Genomic DNA, 17861 nt, shown 5'->3' with positions numbered 1-17861 from the left:
CAGTTATCATTTGAATTCAATACTCTCCTTGTCTTAAATATGTACAACTTCTTTTTGAAAGTCCTGGAGAGTGAAAATGGGCTAAGACAAGTAAAAAAAAGAAAAAAGAAAGAAAGAAAAAGAAAAAAAAAACCCAGTGCCTTCTCCTGATGTAACCATGGAGGGAGTCGTAAAATGATCCCTTCATTATAAATAATGGGTCGACCTGTTCAGTAAAGAATTTTCATGTAGATAGTGTTCAAGGATTTAAATCAAATGGGGATTTTGTGGACCATTTGACCAATAGTAAATCACTATCCAATAAGAGGGGCCATATGATAAGAGTGTAATTAGGCAAACAAATGCAACACATACGTACGGTTAGTATAACTGTGGTGTATGGACAGGTGCAACAGCAGAGCACATAAATAATCAAACTATGTCAACATGCCCAAGTTCAACTTAAAATATGTTCTGGTGGTAGTTTTTCGGTGTCAGTCTGTGGTATAAAAATCAGCGAGATCAGGAAAGTGGTCCAGCAAGTGGTGAGTACATCTCAAGTCGAAAAAATCCCTTAAAAAGAAAGTTTCACACTTGAAGTATGCTTAGTGAGAAAGCAAGTGAAAGTGAAAAGCCAGAACCTCACAAAGGATTTAGTCTATGTGCTTATCGCATACTTTGACACACAAAGCTCTGGTTTATCACACGTCAGTCACAAATGAAACATAAAACAAAAGAAAGCACTGTAATATTAAAAAGAGTGAATACAAATATTGCACTTCCAAACAACATTGAGTTCCCAGTGCCTAGCTGATATCCCTTTGTTAGAGGTACAAGACATCCTGTAGGGTGCTAACATCTGGACAGTAGCCTTGTAATTTTTTTTTTTTTTTTTTTTTTAAATTCCACTGAGGTTATAAGTATTTTTAAATCCATGCTGTGCAGTTAAACAAGTCATCCAGAATATTGAATTGTATTTATGCTATCATGTTCAATAGTGATGCAGAATGGCTTAACCTCAATGATCTCAAGCTACAGAGGTGATAGGGATAAACAGGACTAAGCAATGGGAAAAGTAATAACCAATTCATACACAAAACAAACATTCATAAATACACCATTCACACAAATGCATGTATGCATGAAGACACACATGTATACATGCACACACATGCAACCCTAACTCTAACCCGCAGACATTAAGTATTTACATTTAAGGTACATAAAAACTATGTACCTGACAAATACAAGAAACCAACACAAAGCATTTAAATGTTCAGTCCCTGTAGCCTTTTGGTAGTGGGATGACTTGAGCCACTTCTTTCTAAACACGGGCAGCTTTCACTCAAAAGACAATCAAAAATACAGTATCTCACAGTAACACACACTGTGAGCTGAAAATGGATCCCTCACACTCACAAAGAGCGATGATCCTGCTATGACCTGCCGAGGCTACAACTTTGCCGATTGTCACGTCTCTGGCTCGAGACGTCCTTACGCCGTGGTCATTAACTCTGTCGTTTGCCCGAAATGCCATCTGCTTGCGCATTTGCCTCCACGCTGTATGAGCTCAACCCCAACTGGAGTAGGAGTGAAGACAGCATAATATTCTTTAGGAAAACACTGCTTTTTTGCCAGAAGCACCACACTGCTTCCAGCCTAACGTGAGGTTTCACAGGTCTGTGGTGGTTCCAGTCCCGTCCCAGTCCACTACACAACAACGACGATGCCAGCATTGGTAACTCTGAGCAAGACTAAACAGGATTTAAACAAAGTGATCAGTAGGAGTCAAAATCAGAACTCAAAGGAAGGTCAATCAGTCAGTCTTTGGTGTCTTTGGAAATATATCAGTAGATTTCCTCTGAGTGCAAAAACAACTCAACCCAGCACTGTCCACCATCCTGAGGCAGAGAGAGATCATTTTCATGAACAGTTGATAAACATCCATCCAAGCATTTTCAATACCCGCTTATCCTATTCAGGGTTGCGGGGTGCTGGAGCCTATCCCAGCATGCAATGGGCAAGAATCAGGGGAACACCTCAGACAGGTCAGGACTTATTAAGTAAACTTTAAATATTTTTTAAACAGGGCTATTGGACAGATTTGCTTTCAGCATGTAGGCATTGAGTATCGCATTTGCTATAGACTGGTTAATTGTTTGGCCTGAAATCTGTTTAGTGATCTTCTGTCAATAAAAACATGGGTTCTGGACATATCAGAAGAATACTTTCAGGCCTCAGTAGGCAGTGTAATTCACAGCTCCTGGCTGCCACAGGCTACACGTGGTCCTATCCTGTCGGAGGCAGTGAACACATCAGATCATTAGCACCAGAAATACGGCAGTTATATGGGTATTACTGAAATCTCCGTTACAAGAATCCACAAAAGGGAACCATCTCGTTGCTTCCGCAGGCTGACTCTCTTTTTGTTCAGTCTAATGTTAGCCTTGAGGCACTGAGAAAAGTTCTATTTGGTAACAATCCCAACCTGCCAACAAACATAAATTAAAAAAGAAATAAAAAAAACATTCATTTGGCTTGAAGATCTTTGGATTTTTTTTTTTTTTTTTTGTCTTCTTCTAGTGCAGCACAGTGGAGTTCCAGTGGTCTCTTTTTCACCTAACTCTTCAATTGCTTTCTGATCCACTCTACATGTTCCATTGTGTTTTCTCTGTTGCAATCATATGGCCAGGTACTGTGGGTCTGGTAACTCTGGTGGAAATCTAGGCCTCAGAGGCAGCCTGTGGCTTTAGCTGTGCCTTCTCCATCGCGGTGCCATAAGGTAGAGATCGCTTAAAGAAGCCAAACTGCAAAAAACAGAAGACAGCGTTTTTAGAAAAGCAGAAAATAAAAACGTGCACAGACCCAATCCGTTCGATCAAATTTCGTTAATCTTTCAGTATACAGTATGACAGTACACCAGAATTTTAAAATCCTTGTTTCGCAGCAGCACTGACCTTGTATAGAACATAGATGAGTAAAGCCAGAAGCAGTAAACCAGCCAGAATGGCCAAGATGATGATCCACAAAGGAACTGAGTTCTCGATATCTGGCTTGTTCCACACCACTGGCGTCACCACCTGAGGATTAGAGCACAGTTTTGTCTTTTTTTTTGTCTCAGCTCAACAAAAAAAAAAAATTAAGGTGATACCTCTGTATGAGGAAGGCCAGCCAGAATGCATGTACTTATTAATGAATAAAGATCTTGAATACCTTTTTGTGTCCACTGGGTGCATGTTTGGGTAGGATGGCGTAAGGCATCTCCTTCACACTGTATCTTGCCAGGCACTCCAGCACGTATTGCTTATAGGCCCTCTGAGGGAAGAAACATCTCGAGTTACTCAAACAGATTCCAACTGCACGCAAGCCACTTACTGTACACTGGATGGCGACAGAGACCAGGTGCAGCTCACAAAGAGAATCCTGTCAGCATTCCTATCCCATGAGCAGCTGTGACTGCCAGATAATGCATTTTCAATACATTCGCACACATGCCTTGTGTTAGAGCGTGCAGGGGCTTGGTGAATAGTGTGCGTGTAGCTCAGACATGGCAGGAAGACAGCGATGTAAACCGGTAGAATCTGCACAGCCAGTCCGGAGCACTCCACGCGCTCGGCTAGCAACTGTCGTCCCATTTGTCGAGGCAAATATGTGATATACTGGCAGCCTCAAGTACTGATCGAGAACCGTTGCTGATGCCTTGTCAACACAAACAAATAAGTGAGGCCGACTACTGCAGCTATTTGTCTGCTGTGGTTAGCTATTTTCTAGCCGCACATTTGAGGTTTTTAAACTCTCAATGTTTTCTTTTTTGATGCTTGGATGAAATGGCTTTTTACTTCCTGCCAAACCCTGACAGGAAAAAACATCGGTGGGAAAACACTAATCTATAGTGCACAGCCTTTTCCTCTGCCATGCCGTTGTCATCTGGAGGGAGCACGTGTTTACGAACAGTACGTGTCTATTGAGTTTGTAATGAAAGGGTCATGTCCCACAAACCTCAATGAAGGTCTCGGCCCAGAGGCGGGAGCGCACTTTGAGGATGGCAGTAGTCCCCTTCTCCAGAAGACCCACTTTGCACTGAAGCGACCAGCACTCCACATTAGAGCAGGACTATGGAAATAACGAAAAAAAACAATGTTAATTAAGACAACGTTAATTAAAGGCTAGATATGTTTTAAGTCACTCGTGTGCATAGATAGCATCTAAAAAACATATCATGCCCGCAAACCTTAACTGACGGAGTCACAGGACTTAATTGCAGGTGAAGGTCTTACAGGAAAAAGTGAAAATTGGCTACGCCAATATGGGAAGGACAAATAACAGCCCTGTTAATGCTGCAGGTCAAATAAATATAACAAAGAATCCAATGTTATGATCCCTATTCCACGGCTGCTTCGAATTAGATTGAAGGAATGTCATGAGACTGTAAAAATGCAGCATGCACCATTCTCCACATTATTGCCCAACCACTAAAACCAGCCCATTTTTCTCAAGACTGTAGAATACACAATCTTAATTAAATTCTCATAATTCAGCTTGGTGAGTTCAACGTTTTACAACGTGCACGTAGTGTGTTTTGGGACTGGTGCTGTAGCCAGACCACCCCTAGAATGAGAGGTTTCAGCGGGTTTTCCTGCGGGAGCGCATTAGTTTCCTCATTACACCAAGTTGGGCAAACACAGGAGGAGAGGACAGTACCCGCCTAGTTCCTTAAGGCTCAGTCTTAGACAGAATTAATGAGGGTATTCAAACAGACAGGGAGCATATCAGTCCACTTACTCCTGGTAGACCCTCCTTAGTGCCCCAGGGCAGCGGGGCCACAAAGGTTTGTGGAAATGACATGAACATGGTCCAGTGCCAAAGATGCCTCAGACCCAAGTCCCACATATCCTCCCTGGTGGGATTACGTGGTCAAGATCTGGAGCCTTGCGGGCCTGGAGGCGGTTCCCACAACTTCAGAAAATAACAGTCTGGCCTGACTACACAGCTGCTCTATGCACAGGGCCTCTGTAGGTTATCACTCTGTAAAAAGCGTATTTCAGTATTTCAACATGACTGAAGTGCTCCAGCACAGTGGGAGTACTAAAACAGAAATTATAAAAGTATTCAAGTGATTATATAATGACTTTTATTTTTTGATTATTAGTGCAATTAGAGCCAGTCCTTTGTTCTTCATGCATAGCTCAGCTCTTCAAAGACAAAGCAGGTCATTTTAAATTGTCATACTATGACCTAGGCTGACAGCTTCGTCAAGGCGCTGCTAAACACTGACACATTTTAATCAAGAGACACTTTGACTGGGGATGTCTTCTCCTACTGAGCGTAAAAAACAAAAGTGCAGACACAAGGGGAAACAGGAGAATGGGGTCCTTCATACCAACGTGTCACTGGACATGCTTGATGAACGAGCATGGTTTGGAGCGACAGGCGCACAGACAAAGACCTCTTTGGTGGAGGCAGGTATCAACAGACGGAGGCGGAGAGAGCGGCTACCTGCAGGTGGGTTGATCAATAGGCCCAGTGTGTGAGGGCTCGGGGGGCCTCACACCACCCAGAGTCGAAAATTAGAGAGCAGTCTGTGCCGTAACCGGGGGCATCACTGACAAAAAGCCTCCCGTGTCCAACTTCTCATCCTCTCCACCCCTCCACCGCTACCACTACTAAAGGTTCTTTAATGTTAATCACCACAAAGGGACAAGCCTGTGCCCTTTGACCCCTCCCTCTTAACGACATCATAACCTAATTACCCAATCCCAGGAGCCTCATGTAAGAGCAGCGCCAGTGTCACCCAAAATAGGTCCAGATTTTCTCTCAAGGCGACGCAGTAAAATATATTGTTTCAACCTTCTGCTTCTTTTTTTAAACGCAGAGCCTTGATCTGCTGTGCAAGTGGAACCAATCTGGTTTTAACAGCATAACCACATTTACCTTAAACTGTAAACTCAAGTGCCTTGTTCCCTGACTTTCAAGTCACCAATCAGTCACCTATTACATCGGACTTCACCTTTTGGCCTGACAACGTTCATTCGTACATGCAACATGCTATATTTATAGAATGTGACAATTCCTCTGTAAGCATCTTACCAGGTTAGTCAAATGAGCCAGTTGATTCCTGTGGACGTCCCTCCTCTCCACCCGGTGCTCATGGGCCCTCAGTGCCAGAATAGGTGGTTCCGTGGATGTGTGCGGGATCTAAAGGAAGAGATAGTACCAAAACACACACAGACACCACCCATTAGGACAACAAAGACACTGACGCCACCAGGCAGAAGAGCACACCGCCCTTTCTGTCAATATAAGACCTAATCTTAGCATGACCCTGAGGCTTTTTGTCATTAATCAGAAGCATTTGAGCCCTACGCCGCATGGATTCCCGTGGAAATACGGTGTACTTAGCAATTCACCAGGGAAAAACAAAACATTAGATCGCAGCTGAGACAGATGAACACACACAGCCCTGCTGAGCATCTGTCAAACTTCAAATGTAAACACAAACAACTGCACTGGATGTTTTGCCCACAAGATCCCAAAGCTACAACTTGGTAAAAGGGGCGCATCACTGGATGTCACAGATTGAGCAAGTATGAGGTGGTTCATCAAGCTGTGCTGAGCAGAGGGAAGAGCTGGAACTTCAAAGCGGTGGTGGGCTAAGTGTCCTGGGTGGGGCTATGAAGCTGGGAGGAGGAGGTGGGTGTGGGCCCAGCAGCAGGAGGATCCAACCGCTAATCTTACATCTGACTGGGAATCGGTGGGAGACCCTCACTGTGCGTTTCTGCCTCATTTGACCCTGAGAGGTGTGCATCCATGAGCATCTGCATGTCACTCACTTTAAGGTGTAGGTGGTTCATGGTTTTGTCGGAGGTGCAGTTGATGGGGCCTTCTGTGGAGAAGTCCACAGGGTAAAGGAGATTGTGACCCTGGACGCTGAGGGGGCAGCGTAGCTCAAGCAGGGTGTGGCTGATCCGACTAGGCCCGTTGTTCACCAACTGGAAAATGAAAATAGAAGAAGTATTTGAAGTATTAGAAAACTTCAAGAGCAGCTTGATCGTTTCACATTTTAGTTGTTGCTGCAGTACAGCTGCAAGGGTTGCGACTGATTTTTCTTCCCATGCTGAAACTTACATATCTGACATATTTCTTTAATCTACAAATAGGTTGCCTAAAGTAAAGCACTGTTTGAAGTCACCCAAGTGAAAGTGGATCTGCACAGCCTGAGAATAAATCACACTGCGTTATCTGGAGTACATCTTCTTCGGTTTTCCTTCATTGCTACCCGGGGAAGTTGACTTGCTTTAGGAACAGTAAGATCTGCTTTCCAGCCCAATCTTCTCAGCCCCAATGAGTCTGCACAGCTATGGCTGATTACCTCATAGATATGTTCCACTCTGGGCCCAACGTCATCCAACTCCCCATAGCTTTTGGTCGCCTTCCAGTTGCCCGGCGGGAAGAAGACCTTATCTGGCCGGGACACGCTTAAATAGAGATGTGTAGGTGTGAGAACATGTATAGGGAGGCACTAGAGACTTGATGAAGTTCCTAAAGTTCAAATAAGGAAATCCTAACACTCAGCTCACCCTTGTAGAATGACATCAGCCTGAACAACCACCTCCAGCTTGTAGGGCACAACCTCACTGTGGGAATTATTCTCATTTTTACTGTGGAAACAGAGAGAGGAAGAAAAAGATTCTGATTACCGAACATCATTCAAGAGCTGCGGAGGTCAGCACTGCTGAATCAGAATCCACACATATTCTATTAACTGTTAGAGTCTCATTTTGGATGTTCGCGACTTGTACCTGCGAATCTGCAGCTCAAACTGGACAGTTTTGTGCGTGTCCTTCAACCGTGGCACTGTGAAGCGCAAACCTGCCCACAGCTGCGGAGACAAAGATCAGACATGTTAATCATCGTCTTCATTATGTAAAAAATTAGTTCTCAACCCATAATATTTCCCATCGCTACCTAACAAGTAACAGAAGAGAGAAGCGGGTAACAGACTTTGCCTTAACAAAAACTACTGAGTGTCTACATGAGGTTTACATACTCTATTTGCTGTGCTTTTATTATAATTTCAGATTTGTTTGTTTTCCAAAGAATTTGCGTGTATATTCAGGACAGAAACTGTCATCTGAAGGCTTTTGCATAGTGATTTTTATCACACGGGGAATGAGAGTATATTGTATGTGTGTGTTCCAAGGGTGCACATCAATATTTTCTCCTTCACTCAGTAAATCACTGGTACATGAAGTGTCTCTGCTGCTACCTTTTTATGAGCTACAACTCATTCACATCAAATCAATAATGTTATACAATGCAATCTAAGAGCTTCATAGACCCAACAAATGAGCAAATTCTATGACAACAACCCGTTTTTCAAATGGAGAAGTCTGTCTGTCTCTTCCAGTTAACATGTATTTGACAGTCTTCATTCACAGACCTATTAAAAGCGTGCAAGCTTATGACTCCATCATTAAAGAGGGGAACTCTGCCCAGCAGGGAGCTGAGGGCACAGATGGAGTGTTAAATTCTTGTCACAACATTTCCTGACACATATTGACTTTTCCTGTGCCGTTCACACCCAACCTGAGGATGGCATACAACTTTTTCCAACAAAGAGCAGGAAACCATGGCATGGTGTCAGCTGTTTGCCACTATTAAAATACAGTTTAGACGCAATGACGTATATCATAACGCTTAAACTCATGGGGCATTGAGCCTAAGGGGAAAAAAAAAGGAAAAAAAAAGACACTGGTGTTCTTACACTGGTACCAGACTTCATCGGGTTGCCCAAATCACAGCTGAGGTATCGAGTCTGGTTCTCCGTCTCATAGCTGCAGGTCAGCTGGGCCAGGGTCTGGGAACCAAGACGACAGATGAGTCAAACCACGGCAAAGGACAACCATCAGGAAAATGACTAAAACATGAGACCCGAGATACGTATTAGTTCCAGGACGTTGTAGGTTTCCGCTATGTTTGCAGTTCTACTCACCTCATTATTGCGGGCAATACCGCTGTAGTCAGCTTCAGGGGGGAGCACCACATACAGCTCTGCTTCGTACGCCCCTCCCTCACCCTCATTTTTGGCGTTAAAAGTCAAGGTCAGCGAGTTGTCGTCACCCAGGTAGACTTCCTTCCTGTCCCTGAGGACCCACCCGAAAAAAAATTGATTACTAATAGGGTCAATTGTCAGGTTAAATGGTGTCAGGAGTGGTGTTAGGGTGTTGTGTTATGAGTAAACAATGAACAGTTCTTTGTTCGTGTTTGCTGGCAGTAGGGTGGGAAATTCATTGTTGTTGCTTTAATGAAACTAATACATTTTCGGGCTTTGTTCTTGGCATATCTATTGTCTTTCAAGCCGCGCTACAAAAATCAATCTAAAAGATTCTACTCACAAAGCCAGCCGCGCCCCCCCCCCCATTAAATGAAAACTTTTTCGATGTGGTAATAAACTGATACATGCTGTACAACGGAGCATAAGACTGTTAAACAGCTCCCCTTTCCCTGTTCTCTCCCTCACTCCCTCCACCTCTCTCCACAGCTAAGAACAATGAGAAATTCCATATGGAGGGCCACGCAGACGCTTTTAATTACAGCCCCCTCTCATAAAGCAAGCCAGGAGAGTAAGAGAGAGAAGATTTCTGAAGCTGATCCTCTTCCAGCCTAACAGTCAGCCGTAGCCTGATTCTAACTGACGTCACACTTTTCAAACCAAACCAAAGCTCAAAATTAGAAAACACCACAAAATCTTAAAGCTTCCCTGATGGACCCTTGATCTAACAGGTTATGTGCTTTGGCAGCGGAATAGAAGAAACAACATCGCAGGAATGATGGATACTTTTTTTCTGAAATTCCTCTAAATCGTCCATCCCATCAACCCCTCTAACTGCTATTAGGCTTCCATAATTTGCTACAGAGCAGACAAAAACATCAAGCTATTATTTTAATTGCACTAATCACACTTTCTGCGGCTCAGTTATTGGAGTTGCAACTTGGATGGAGCGCAGCACTAACACATACTCACAGCAGGTTATTCCATACGTGATGGATCAGCCATACATAAAAAAAAAATGGAGGCAGATGGTAGATAAATATAGGAATGTGAAATCAAAATGACAGAGCAGAGAAGGGAGTATCAGGGAGGTTGTTATTTTTGAGAAAAATGCTAACAGATTTCTCGAATCAAAGTGTGGCATGCAGGGTGCTCCTGAGGGCTTCAGAAGCAGGCGAGCTTGCGACTCTGGCGCACAGCTCCCATACTTTCCAAACAGATCCCTTTCATCTCTCCTGTCTTTTACCGTCAACTGTTTGTCGTAGCACCTGCGGAGCAGAGCTGCATCCTGTTTTCAGAGGACAGTGTGCCCCTACACTACTGCAGCACTGTGGCTATTAACAGCCCCTCTCTGGTATGCTAAACTAAACAAAGCGGCAGAAAAACAAAAACAGCTGTATTTATGCTTTAGCACTCAAATCCAAAGTCCCATTTGCATGGAAGAGGTGAAGAGTTCAATGTCTCTTACCCTGTTCACAGTTTACTATGTATTATGCATAGCATCCTAATATATTTCCTGACTTTTATGCACTCTGGGATTTTTAGAAATATGTAAGGAAATGAACAGACTCACCCATGGACTGCCAGCTTCAAATCAGGAACACAGATATTGTCCTCTCCGCAGTCCAACAGAATCTGAGCCTAAAAGATGCACATTGGAGGTGATAAAAGTTTTAATAGGGGCTGCAGACCGTGATGACCATACAGTAGGTTCTGACTAAAAACACATTTCTTTTACATATGAAGGGAATTAGGCACACAGTATAAATCAGATATCTGTTTATATGAGACAACAGGATGACTATAACAATGACTAATATGTTCCACCCCTGCCTCCCGACAATCGCCCAACACACACACACCTGGACTGCAGTCCCCTTAATTTACCAGACACCACCACTGCACATCAGACAGTTAAAAACAATGCTATGCCTCAGAGGGACAATGACTGACTCAGTGAGGTCATGACAGGCGCAGAAACGCTCCCCCGAACCAGCTGTCCCGGCACACACATGCTTTCTGTTTGCGACGTAAGAGACGGAAATGATGGACGGGCTCCAACCCAGAGCCCTGGCTAGAGGACATACCCCTATGAGGCTGAGCACAAAGCTGCCAGCTCTCACTACCGTCCCACATCACAGCACTATGTGGCAAGCCACGCTTTCCACACACGCTACGCCACCCAGCGAACCACAGCAGTATATGATCATATGGAAAAGGGGAAGCCTGCAGCTTCTGAGTCCTAGGATATCTCTGTTGACCCGAAAAGCAGAAGTGGGGGTTTCAAGATTACAGTGGAGGGAACGACAAGAAAGAAACAGAAACACTGCTGGATAAGTGGATGACCGCTGAACGTGTGGCAGGGCAGCAGCAGGGAAAGCCCTGTGGATTGCTAAATTGCATCTCGCTGCAACAGCGACAGTGTGATGATGCTCATGACGATGAGGATAATAAATAGAAATGGAGGAGGAGATTAGAGAGAGCCAAGCGCCCCCCTTGTCATTACACCATCCAGGGGCTATAATTGTGGCCACCAAGGTAACCACCATGCTAACTTGGCCACATGTTCACCCTGGTCCATACGTCTGCGCGGGGCAGGAAAACAACGTTTGTAGGCCCATCACAGTAGTTACAACAACAACACTGTCATCAACATGTGACATAATGAGGGCAAGCATGAGGCAATCAAATCAAAACGCTACCTTGGCAATATGAGTGTGTCCATTAATCAAAGTCACTCGCATTTGGTCAGATGTTATTATTATAAGAACAATGAGGCCAATGATGCACAGTTTCAGCAATTTCCAAGTTCTAAATAGGTGACAACAACTGGGATCCTTTCTGGTTTTGGACAAATGTATCTCTTCACACAGGCTCTGGGAATGATGATAATTAATAGAACATCATAACGCCACAGTTCTTCATAGAAACATGTGGAACATGTTAAGTTGAGAGAGAGTGAGACTGTGTCAAGCACATCAGCCATCTTTCACTCTCACTGCAGCTTGAAGAGAGTAAGAACTTGGCAGAGTCAATGAAATGTTACATGGCCTGCCACATATTCTCAAAGCATTGGTGGAAATCAATACGGCATCATGTGTCTGATCAAGGCCAAGGCTGTGGTATAATAGTCACCCTTCACTGTTTATACACTGTTACATACACAGGGTCTAAGGCAAGATTAATGAAATATGTTGGCAGCCCAACACTACTTCCACTCCTATTTTACACATACACATATACAGATCAAGTTTGCCCTCTTTGGGTGCTTGGCAAAAAAGGTTTAAGGTTGATATTTTAGCTCAGGCTCGTCTCAAGGTCTTGGTTCAGCAATAGACCACATCTGTTGGAGGCCCAAGAGCTTTGATATCTAGGGAGGACTTCAGTGACAGGGTTTAGTCATGATCCAACAGGAAAAAGACAGAAACACACCAGGACAGAGAGAGAAATAGAGACAGAGAGGGAGATAAAACTAAGCTGATCGCCACTCCCCAAATGCTCTAAGCTGGTCCCCGTTGCTGCGCTCACAAATGGTGCATGCTGTGCCACAGCTGAAAGGATGCCCACAAGTTGAGCCAGCTCTAATCACTGCCAGAGGAAAACTGGCTAAATGCCGGAAGATTTCGACCAGATGGGCAAATAGCCCGGCTGTGCCCCACCCTGAAATATCTACCAACTGTCTGTCTCTGCAGCGCCGGAACAACTCACCTATGTCCTGTAAGTGCTACGCGAACTGGACTTGCTTGAAGTTCAAGCAAGTCCAGTTGCCTTCGCGTAGCACTTACAGAATACCATGACCTGGATGACTGAGAATCTTCACAGACAACGCAACTTTATACTGTTACCAAGACAAGCAGGCTGAGAGCTATTCCTGTTGGGACAGGGAAACACTCCACTTTACATATGCCTCAAATTTTCGTCTTAGATACAGCTTTAGACACTTTGGACCTCTTCCCATCAGAGTAGTTTAGAAATTAGAACAGACTCACTCTTTCATCAGGGACAGGAGGGAGTGAGCAAGTAGCTGGCCAGTAATAGGAAAAGAGATTACTCAGTGTGGTGGATATTCTTATCAGGTCAGCTCAGAGAGCATAAGTCTAAGCATTCAAAGAACCACATGTACATTATTAGGGAACAATCCTCCACCATATATGCCTGATATAAGATCGAAGAAGTGTAGCGCACATCAATGTACCTTCTGCTCAATCACACTGGTGGTCTGATAGTTGAGGATGGGCCGCAGGCCGTGGGAGTCAGCTGCAGCCTTTGGATCCAAGCTGAAGTTCACGGCCACATAAATGGAGGAGAGTTTATCCCTGAATTCCTTCTCATCCTGCAGTCACATAAACACATACCAGGGTTTTTGTAACATGTAGTTTGTACAAAAAGTGAGAGTCTGTTGTGCAAAAATGTCCCAGGACTACCTAAGATCATAAAATAACCATAACATTTTTTTTTTAGAAAACCTGCTTTTCTTCACTTTTTTGCTGGTTTATTTTATTATGACTTTTATAAAGGCTCGGTCACAGGATGTATGATCACAGTCTTAGAGTTTTTTTTATTAGTGAGCGAGGGGGCATACCCTCAGGTAGATCTTTGTGTGGTTGCACACGCGCTCGCCATGGCGAACCCTCACACTCCTCTGGAGCAAGGGCTGCTGGGAATCCAAGAACAGAGCCCTCTTCACTGCACCTTTCTGCTTGTGCTTATGACTATCAAGCTGAACCTCCACATGGAAATCTGGAACACATAACACACACATAAATGAGCATTCATGGCATGATAAATGTTCTTGACTCGTGTAATGACAACTTTTAAAAAAGACATCCAATAAATCCTCTGAAGCACACACAATGTAGTCAATGTAACTAAAAAATAATGGCACAGGGAACACTTCTGTATAGAGGAAAGACTGATTCGAGGTAATAACTAGGGGTTGATAGGGAAAAGGATTGGGCAAAGACGAGGTTTGATCTTAAAGGTGGATCACAGAAGGTATTTGGCACACTGAACGCCCATTTTTGTCATAACAAAATCCAAAAAGCTGCATCACCTGCCAAAACACTTTAACCTACAGACTGTTTTGGATTTAAACCATTACCAGTGGTGGTTATTTGACAGTTTTCTTACTTGTAATAAAGTGCAGATGTGGAAAATTGGCTCACCTAGGATGTCTGGTAGGTGCTTCCCTTCAGCAGATATGCAGAAATTCAGGTTGACACTGTTTTGGACAGAACGGACAAGGACATGATGAGGGAAGCATATTCATCTATGGCAGAGATTCAGTATAAACATATTGTACACACAAGACACCTCACTTGCCCTCACTTGTTCTTTCACTTTCTCTCGTGCTCCACTTGACTTGTGTCAGCTCCTTACATGGTTCACATTACAAGACATGGAGTGTAATGGGAATACAATGAATAATATGAAAAAAATGCCAAATGCTTGGAGACATACTGGCATCTGACTGCTTTCGCCAGCCAGGCTGATAAATCTGTGCGTCTCAATGTCCCCCCCCACACACACACACACACATAAAAAGGAATAGCAGAGTTAAGAAGGGTGAAATTTGGCAGCGACTCGGGTTTCAGTGCTGACCAGTCAATGGCTGTCTATATAAGCCCGTAGTTCTCTCCCATGACATCAGCCATACAACACTGTTGAAAAGTCTGCAACCCTGAAACTCAGACTCCTTTTACTAGTAGACACAAAGAGTAAAAACTGAAAGAAGTGAGAAAGCAAAAGCAGGAGTGTGCTGTAAATTAAAAAAAAAAAAAAAAAAAAATCACAGGAAAGGGAAGAAAAGTGAAAAATGAGACAGAAAGACACAGAGAATACAAGAATTCCTTTCGAGTAGTAGTAATAACTTCTTGTATATGCTCCTGTGTCTGCCTGTTTCTGCATGGCTGTGTGTGCAAGCTCACAGAGTCTACGTGTCCTGATGTTTCCCAGCTGTGTTCCACCACCAAACAATATCTCATTCAAAGCAACTGCAAAAAACCTTCCAGCCCCTCCCCTTCCACACTCCCTCCCATTATTCCTTCTGCTCTCTTTCACCCCCACCAAAAAAACTCCTCATCACCAGGCAACGTAGCGTAATCAAGACACATGTGTATACAAGAGTTTCCTTTATGGATCAGGACATGGGGGGGGGGGAGCACAGTGTCAACCATGTTGGGCAGTGAGCAACCATCGTCTGTTTCCTCTCCCTTTTTCTGGAACCGAATACTGCGCACATTTGGAGGAGGCCAAAACCGGCTAACAATGCTGCTATTCAGCATGTTATTTCTCCGCTCCTCAACAGAAACAGTGTGATATGGAGACATTTTGAAAATAGGCCAGATAAGAGCAGCGGTACAAATTAATACCGTGACTGCTGAGGGAAAGGATATTCCTTATCAGAACTTCCTGCCAGGATAGAAGTGTTTATGTATGGGGTAAATGGGCCCCATCTTTTTTGCTGTTGGGTCAAACAGATACCAGGACAGCAAGACTGAAGCAGTGTCACAGGAAACCGAATGTTGGTACTGGGCAAGCTGAACACTCACCAGGAAACAGGGATGCTGGCGTTTCCACTGGTGACCATGCAGTTCTTCTCTTCAGGGTTGATCATGGTGGGGTAAACCGTCAGAGAGGCACTGGTGTTAACTATTGGGCGCGATCTGTGGGTAATGAAAAGGATGTGGATTGAAGACTTAGTCATCAAAGAGTAATTTTCCGCTTTTCCATCCTTACAGGAATAGTGTGACATTTTGGGGAAACATGCTAATTCGCTTCCTGTGAGTTAGATGAGAAGACCGATACCACTCTTATATGTGACTGTTAAGGAGATGGTTAGCTTAGCTTAGTATAGAAACAGAGTGAAATAGCTAACCAGCTCTGTCCAAAGGTAAAAAGAATCTACCTACCAACAACTCTAAAACCTGTGTTTTTATACAGATTAAAATAACAAGATATAATATGTAAATTATAGTGATCTTTAGAAAATGCTTGTAGGTGGATTTTTTACCTTTGGACAGAGCCAGGGTAGCTGTTCCCCCCTGTTTCCTGTCTTTATATATTGAATATTGAATTTTTTCAGCAAAAAAGCAAATAAGCATATTTCCTACAATGACGAACTATTCCTTTAAAAGAATAGACTGAATGATTACATACAGCATATATTAAAAAACAACATACCTATAGAGAACTGCTTTATTAACACCAAAAGCACCGACAATGAGATCTGAGAACATAAAGGAACAGAGTTAGAAAATATACTAAAAAAAAGTCAAAAGGTTAATGATGGTCATTACATACGGTACTTCTAGCCTCACTCACCTGGGTATCCGTTCATGTCCAGGTCCTTAGCACCTCTGAGGGCAAATCCAAAACTGGCAGGAACAGTCCCAGCGGCCCACTGGCCAGTGATCACCTGAGATGGCTTTTCCCTGAGTCCTTCTGAGTATCCATTATAGATGTAGACCAGTCCCTGCCAATCCTCCCCTCCAAATGGACAGCTAATAGCCACGTCTGCCAAAGAGCAAAAGGTCAGGAAAGTATTAGATTATTTAGCATGTTTTTTTGTTTTGTTTACCTTGTGGCTTTAAATAATGAAAATTTCATTCCATTTCTGCCAAAATCAAGTTAAACTGTAGCCACAGTAGCCTAGTGAAAAAGGCAAAGGGTAACATAAGAGGTAGCTGTTATTATAATGGCAACCATTTCCTTTCAGTAAAAAATGGTTTGTCTGGGTAGGATAGTTAGCCAAACACACCTTCAAAAGTCACAATAATCAGACTAGAATGAAATGGGAAAGATTACTCAGTGCCATTTAAGATTACTTCTTTGTCTTTGTTTACTACTTCATTATTTAATTTGCACTTTTGAGAACTGTAATTTAAAGAACTTGAATTCAAGCAATGAGACTATTTCTACTTACTCTATGATTAAAATGGTATGAATATTATGTAAATTTCACATTCATGCAGTTAAGAAGTAGAAGCAAATGCATCACGATGCTCACTAGATTTATTTCAGAAATTCCATGTCCCTTTGCTACAATCCCCATTCTTACCATTGAAACCATCCAGGTTCAGATCTCCCAATGGTGCAATGGTGCTGCCAAATCTCCCGAATGCCTGGGTGCCTGTGAGGTGAGGTACGCTTAGCTCCAGGTTCAGGGGGCCACGCTGTAGGTAAACATAGACCCGGCCCATCTCTTCCAGGCGGCTATCAGAGCCCCGGACCATGAACATGGGAGCACCAACCAGCAGGTCAGCCATCCTGCAGACAACAAAGGAAGCACAGACAAACTCATTTAAGCTCAGACACATTGACGCCTGAGGTTCCAGCTGTAATGATTTGTCGGTGGCATCCAATCTAGATTCTGCCAGCTAACTGTTTAGCAGGAAAGAAAGGCAGACACAGGGCCAGACAGAGAGGGTGAGAAAACCAGACAGGGAACACTCACCCATCACTGTTGATGTCAGTCGTCGCCACCGCATAGCCAAAATATGATCCCATCTGTAAACAAACGTGTTTCCATGACTCTGGCCGATGAAATGTCATTGTCAAAAGGCATTAACAACATAACGATTCGGCTTAAACACTCATTCTACTGCAATCTTAAGACTTGCTTTCTGGATTTCTAGAATAAAGCTTCGAAGGAACCATAAAGGCTTGATGGGTTTTACAGGTTAGGCCCAGTTTAGTGCTGTGTCTATTCCAGTTCTGTCTCATTTTCTGTATGTCTGTCATTACCCTCACTGTAAAAAGCACGGACACTGTGGAGGCAGTGTGAATTGCCAGAGTGTAAGCAAATTCACTTGTGATTTTATTTATTCAG

General features: G+C 43.5%; 1 protein-coding gene across 1 annotated transcript in view; it reads right to left on the bottom strand.

Annotated features, from left to right (window-relative positions):
* Window positions 1-857: 857 nt before the first annotated feature.
* The window catches only part of itga5 (integrin, alpha 5 (fibronectin receptor, alpha polypeptide)), a 32809-nt gene continuing 15805 nt past the window's right edge, over window positions 858-17861 (bottom strand). The window contains exons 11-30 of the mRNA XM_040152087.1: window positions 17487-17539; window positions 17091-17299; window positions 16355-16546; window positions 16214-16259; window positions 15583-15696; window positions 14197-14252; window positions 13614-13771; window positions 13227-13364; window positions 10605-10672; window positions 8972-9122; window positions 8744-8836; window positions 7779-7858; window positions 7557-7637; window positions 7349-7454; window positions 6810-6968; window positions 6067-6174; window positions 3979-4092; window positions 3193-3294; window positions 2937-3059; window positions 858-2786 (exon numbers count right to left, since the gene is read on the bottom strand). Coding sequence (XP_040008021.1) covers window positions 2703-2786; window positions 2937-3059; window positions 3193-3294; window positions 3979-4092; window positions 6067-6174; window positions 6810-6968; window positions 7349-7454; window positions 7557-7637; window positions 7779-7858; window positions 8744-8836; window positions 8972-9122; window positions 10605-10672; window positions 13227-13364; window positions 13614-13771; window positions 14197-14252; window positions 15583-15696; window positions 16214-16259; window positions 16355-16546; window positions 17091-17299; window positions 17487-17539 — 2235 coding nt within the window. The 3' untranslated portion in view covers window positions 858-2702. The remainder of the gene's footprint in view (window positions 2787-2936; window positions 3060-3192; window positions 3295-3978; window positions 4093-6066; window positions 6175-6809; window positions 6969-7348; window positions 7455-7556; window positions 7638-7778; window positions 7859-8743; window positions 8837-8971; window positions 9123-10604; window positions 10673-13226; window positions 13365-13613; window positions 13772-14196; window positions 14253-15582; window positions 15697-16213; window positions 16260-16354; window positions 16547-17090; window positions 17300-17486; window positions 17540-17861) is intronic.

This window comes from Xiphias gladius, chromosome 18, assembly GCF_016859285.1.
Source record: "Xiphias gladius isolate SHS-SW01 ecotype Sanya breed wild chromosome 18, ASM1685928v1, whole genome shotgun sequence".
NCBI lineage: Eukaryota > Metazoa > Chordata > Actinopteri > Istiophoriformes > Xiphiidae > Xiphias > Xiphias gladius.
This window is presented reverse-complemented; position numbering and strand designations above follow the sequence as displayed.